This window comes from Dipteris shenzhenensis, chromosome 9 (assembly GCF_047967505.1).
Source record: "Dipteris shenzhenensis isolate YYH24624 ecotype China chromosome 9, Dip_SZ_1.0, whole genome shotgun sequence".
In the NCBI taxonomy this organism is placed as follows: Eukaryota; Viridiplantae; Streptophyta; class Polypodiopsida; order Gleicheniales; family Dipteridaceae; genus Dipteris; species Dipteris shenzhenensis.
In genome coordinates, this window is record NC_141604.1 from 34,990,042 (window position 1) to 34,996,130 (window position 6,089).

Here is a 6,089-nt window from a genome sequence, read left to right on the forward strand (position 1 = left end):
TCGCTCCTTAATGGCTTAGTTCATTTCTTTTCTTTTAGGTAGAGGTTCAGAATTTCTGAATGTTTCCCTTATAATTCCTTATTTTTTCCTCTTATTTATACAAATAATTACATGTCGGTCAGGAAATCTCACTTTCTGATAGTTTTTCCAAGTAAACCAGCTCTTTCCCTCCCACCTTGTACAACCAAAACCAGACCTCTTACATGACCCGTCTAATATCCAGCAGAACCTATCCATGCCACCATATATGTACATCCCTTGGGTTGTTAGGGCTGTCTCACAGATTTGGTTTCTTGACATGGTCCATACCATGTAGTATTTCCTCACTCCTGGTAGCCTGGATACACCATTACCTTTGTCAAGGATGGCCTCACTCACCGTTATGAATCTCACTGGTTCATTTTTTCATTTGGTAGCTGAACATGGTGAAATGTTCATTAAGACAAAAGGGCTTCACCTGTTGCATTTCTTGAAAAATTACCCAAATTTTCTTGCTTCTCATCCTTGAGTACTAAGAGATTTATTTATGTTTTCCATTTGGTGAGATCAATGTAGAGGATATTTCTAGTTGATCAAAGAACTACCGGTCAGAAACCCTATGGCTATTTTAGTCCCAAGAGTATGAAAGGAGTATGTATATGTCTTTATGATGATTCCAATCAGCCCAATGCTCATTTTGATACAAGTCCTATGAAATCTTCTTTCTTCACTGATTGCATGATCTTCAAGGAAACTGAAAACATGACGAGCTCCTCCTGTTACGGTGGCATCTTTTATAACCCATGATTTTGAAGAGGATGACCAAGACTCGCCCCTCTTAATTAGTATGAATGAATGGTTATAGCAATTATCCCACTTGTTGTATTGCTGATTGCGTGGAAAAAGGACATTTATGCAAGGGGGCATGCTGATGACGTCAATGGGGATGTCATAGTAGCTAGTCCCTGCCATGGGTGATGGAGTTTATGTTTTTCAATCTTATGAGTGACTATTGTGAGATTGAAACTGCACTATGTTGTGTTTTTAAAGGATGAGTTTGGGAAAGTCCTGGATTCATCTTTATATATTTATACAAGGGGGCATGCTAGTTTCACAAGGAACCTACTTTGCTAATAGCCATTGAGGTATCTTTTCATTGGAGGCGATCATATTGGGTGTGAAGCTTTGTAACATTTTGTGACTCCTGCTTCTCCTATAGGTCTTGATCTAGCAAGTTCTCTCTCTTCTCTTTTAGGTTTTGATTAGCAAGCCCTCTCCAGCTTCTTCTTCAAGTTTTGATGTAGCAGGCCCTTTCTTTGTCATGTTGCAATAGCATGAGCATCTTTATAAAGAGCGGCTTTTCCTTTCTTACTTTTGCCAAGTGAACATCTCTTTAAGGTTTTCTTAATTGAAGCAAACCTTTTAAAACATAGTATCTGCAATTTCCTCGTCTCTTGTTCTCTTTCCTTTGATCTTTGCTTGTTTTAACACAAAAACAAATTCTAAAAAATTGGATAATATTCTAGTCTTATGAAGCTACTTTAAAAAACGGACCTTTCACCCTTTCAGAATAAGGTGCATAGTCTGTCTGATAGGCTATTTAGTACAATTGTTTGTTCTTTATGTACCATTGCTTTGTCAATCTGACAGGCTACTGCGACTTCATTTGATGCAGGTTTTGTTCTTAATGTATCATTACTTTGCGGCAGTTGAGATGTACAATGCTATTCGAGTATTTATTGCAGCATATGTTTGGATGACTGGATTTGGAAACTTCTCTTACTATTATGTGCGCAAGGATTTCAGTCTTGGCCGTTTTTGTCAGGTACTTCGTACTTCCAATTACTGAATATTTCTTAAATTGGGCTGCATAGTAGGGTAGAACCTTGGTAATCCAGTAATCAATTTGCTCATGGATGGATCAAGGGAATCCAACAGTTGTGTGCAATATGCAGATGATGTGGCGCCTCAACTTTCTTGTGCTGTTCTGCTGCATCTTACTCAACAATGATTACATGCTCTACTATATATGTCCCATGCACACACTCTTCACTATTATGGTATACACAGCTCTTGGAGTCTTCCATAAATACAACGAATCAGGGTCTGTAATGGCTATCAAAATCGCATCATGCTTTGCTGTAGTCATTGTCCTTTGGGAAGTGCCCGGCGTCTTTGAAATCTTATGGAGCCCTTTCTCAGGCTTACTTGGTGAGTTCTGAGTAACTAATTTGACTTGGCGTTAAATGTTTAATGTTTTCTAGAATTGCATATTTATGTTTAATGTCCTGTAGAATTGCATCTTACTTGCATTTTGGGCTACATTAGACACTTGCTAATGTCCAATTCACTTCAGTTCTTGTAAAAGGGAAGTTAAACCATCAAAATTTCCAGAGTCAACCCATCAAAATTTCCATAGTTGCTTGGTTTTAAGGAGTATTAACATATACTTTCTAACACAAGCTCTTTTGGGGTCAATGTTGGTTTTGCAGGCTACACTGATCCTAGGCATCCAGATAGTCCTAGATTGCACGAATGGCACTTCAGATCTGGTCTTGATCGTTACGTTTGGATTGTGGGCATGATTTATGCTTACTTCCACCCAACGGTGCATCCTTATCTTAATTTCTAGTATTGCATTCGAAAATTTGTTTAAGACGATACCCCATAAATGTAATTATAGGAATCTGTCTTCAATAGTGGTGCTACTAAGAACAATACAGCACTCTTGAAGGATAAAAGCACTATTTAAAAAAAAAGACAGTGCCAGGGAACTTTTCAATTTGGACTGCATAAATTTGGACCAGAATAGACGTTGATGGAAGCCCTATAGTTTCCCAAAGTGCTTAAAAAAGCCTAGAGAGCAATCTTAAAGTGCATGTTTCATACAACATCTCTATACTTGTCTGCAATTATATGAATTTTTAGCAGCTTTCACAAAACTATGAAGAGCTAAATTAAGGGAGGTTCTGGGCAAGAAAAACTGCTTTGTATTCAAAGAGTAATGCCATAAGGTTTATATAGTAATTGTAGAGCAAATAGCTTGCTGCTGTTGTTGCTTCAGGCTTAGAGCCCAAACAATTATCTTTGCTAATATGCTCTAGAGTATCAGGTGGAGAGATGGATGGAGAAACTTGAAGAGGCTGAATTTCGACGAAAGATTGCCATAAAGTCATGTATTGTTGTCAGCGGTGTATCGGTAAGGTTCCTTTTCTGTCACGAGTCATGAATGATAATCCGAGAATGTTATATTTGTACTATGTCGAAAATTCCAATGGCTCTATATCTTTTGCTTATACATATTGAGAGTATCCTTAAAATGCTTCTTGGGAAAGTACTTCGTGTGGTGCGAAATTTCTTTTGTAGATGTTGAGATTTCAATATTTTGCAGGCGGGCTATCTGTGGTATGAGCATATCTACAAGCTGGACAAATATGCATACAATAGGGTTCATCCATACACTTCCTGGATACCAATAACGTAATATAAGTCTGCCGTTCTTGATTTGAAATATTTGTTGTATCTAGATGCATAAAGTTTTCTCACATAGTACATGCACATACGTTATTCCTGTTCTGGATATGATGACTATGTCTGTGCCTGTGCAGTGTATACATCATCCTTCGGAATTTCACTCAGTCTTTTCGGAACTATTCTTTAACGTTGTTTGCGTGAGTATTTTTCTGTTTTTCAACTGGAAGTTACCAAAATTCACAAGACCAGTTTTTCCAAGAGAAGATCAAGCATTAGTAGTAAAACCCCTTGTTTAAAGAGTTTTACAACTGAGAATCTTTTTTCTTTTGAGATGAATTAGATGGCTTGGAAAGATAACTCTGGAAACATATATTGGCCAGTTGCATATCTGGTTGAGGTAATAGGATGCTCTTTTTCAGCAATGCCTGGAAGGCTAATCCTTGCAAGTTTTTTGTCTTTTTCAAGATATTGTGCAAGCATCATCTTAAGGATGGAACATTGGTTTGATAATAAGGCTAAAGGATGATATTTTGTGTCAGGACTGGGATACCAAATGGACAGCCTAAGTTGCTACTCTCACTTATTCCAGGGTATCCCATGTTGAACTTTTTGCTGACATCTTCTATTTACTTACTGGTAAGCAAATTTTAGCTAGTTTGAAATTCTGGAAATCAGGCCTGGTTTCAATGGAGCCAAACTATCTACTGGTTTAGAAATCACCAACTCTGTTTTAAGTGATCTCCTTCTATCCCTCCCCTTCTCCCCCCTCCTTTTCCCATTTCAATTTGGAATATCGAAGAGCAGCGAAGGTGATAGCAAACTTGTTGTTGCATGTGAGCTTTATTTAGTACAAGACAATAAATAACAACCCTGAAATGTCATGGATGTGCACATATGGTTCAGCCACAGAAAAGAAGATCGGCCTGACATGAATGTGTTTCCTCATTTGATTTCATTGGTTTGAAGCACCAAAAATATCTAAAATTGAATGTTGTGAATGGAGAAAGTCTTCGTCATCCCCCCCTTTTGTCCTGGAAAATTCAAATTATTATATTAATATGCAGATTACATTCAGAACCTTTTCATTTATAGAAGTGTATACTTTGGATGTAACGGAGGGCTTATGTGGATATACAGGTGTCATATAGGCTTTTTGAGTTAACTGGGCAATTGAAGTCTGCCTTTTTACCAAGCAAAGACAATAAGCGACTCCTTCACATAGCATTGGGAGGGTCAGCTGTATTTATTTTTCTTTATGGTTTTTCATTCCTTCTAATCAAGCTTCCCCAGGTATTCGACTATGTTACCACTATTGGGATTGTCTTACAATACAAATTACAATCGTCTGTTTTTGTTTCTGATTTTATTATTTCCTTCATTCACATCTTCACAGTAATGGGAATGATCTCAAACAGAAGCTTGGTTTATCAACATCGGCTTTGTGGACTAAGCTTACAGAATTTTTCTGTTGAGCAATGCAGATACTTTGAGTTCGATTCATTGATTCCATGGAACGATGTGTGCAACTGTGAGATTTGCTCCCTGTTGCACGACTATTTTGACTTATTTAGTAGGCAGACCTGCAAACCCTTTTCTCTGCGGGTGCAATCGGTGGAAAAGTTGTAGAGGTGGAACTCCATATTCTCCACCTGATATGTTAATTGTATGCAGTAATGTATACATGAGGTTTCTCTCAATAAAAGCAAAGGTCCCTTCCATAAAAACATGGATCTTATGTCTATTCAAAAGTTGACCTTTATCCTGCATGACAACTGGTTTACCCATGTTGCCTGTTTCCTTTTGGATTAGGGAATCATGCTTCCACATCAGAATGTATCTGTTGCAGATTCTTGTAACGTTTGAAAGGCTAATGTGTCATTAATGCAGCAAACAGTGTAGGCGACAGTGCCTCACCATGCCCTGATATTGCTTCTAGAATATGAAGCTTCTGATGTTGAAGGTGTTCATATTTGCACAAAATCCTATTCAGAAGCACAAACCCAGCATGTCGTCTAAATTTGAAAGAAGTCAATTTATTCCAGGTTTTAGCATTGCAGAATTTCAAGATGGCAATGGCTCAAGCGAATTCAGGATGACTCACCAACTTTGTAAACTCACACCTGATATTCCCACTTATTTTACAATATTATTATCACATTCAACCTCTGGAGTTATCTGTGAGTTTACAGTCATTTTCCAGACTACATGGGCTTTTGCATTCAGACTATCGTTCTGAAATTTGGGAGCATCGCAAAGACAGGCGGAACAAATGGTTTTGAGGCACATTGCCACAATTACTCGTGTATCAGGGTTCAGCTGGAAGACTGCTTTGCTTGATAAGTGCTTTCGTCATGCGTCCCGGCAAAGTGTAGTGATTAGGGAACATAACAGCAAATATCAGCAGGAATAGCAATGCCAAAGTATCTACCCTTTTTCAGCTACGCATTGTAAACTTGTTCTCCTAGTATCCTCGGCTGTTGGGAATCTATTTGTTATGCATTGCTGATGTACACGCTCTCACAGCTGGCCAACTTCCAAGTCTCAGTGGAGTTTTATAACAAATTGCTAGAGTTTAAGTGCGTATTATTTGTGAGGAACCACATTTCCGTGCTGGCCAAGTATTAATTCAATCCTCC

The 6,089-nt window shown here is 38.1% G+C and overlaps 1 protein-coding gene across 1 annotated transcript in view; it reads left to right on the forward strand.

Annotated features, from left to right (window-relative positions):
- LOC147898569 (protein REDUCED WALL ACETYLATION 4-like) overlaps positions 1-5,423 on the forward strand; it is a 29,691-nt gene extending 24,268 nt beyond the window's left edge. Inside the window, exons 7-16 of the mRNA XM_087378735.1 lie at positions 1,655-1,804; positions 1,935-2,190; positions 2,472-2,587; positions 3,092-3,178; positions 3,371-3,459; positions 3,588-3,650; positions 3,794-3,850; positions 3,993-4,089; positions 4,591-4,743; positions 4,935-5,423. Coding sequence (XP_087234861.1) covers positions 1,655-1,804; positions 1,935-2,190; positions 2,472-2,587; positions 3,092-3,178; positions 3,371-3,459; positions 3,588-3,650; positions 3,794-3,850; positions 3,993-4,089; positions 4,591-4,743; positions 4,935-4,943 — 1,077 coding nt within the window. The 3' untranslated portion in view covers positions 4,944-5,423. The remainder of the gene's footprint in view (positions 1-1,654; positions 1,805-1,934; positions 2,191-2,471; positions 2,588-3,091; positions 3,179-3,370; positions 3,460-3,587; positions 3,651-3,793; positions 3,851-3,992; positions 4,090-4,590; positions 4,744-4,934) is intronic.
- The last annotated feature ends 666 nt before the right edge of the window (positions 5,424-6,089 follow it).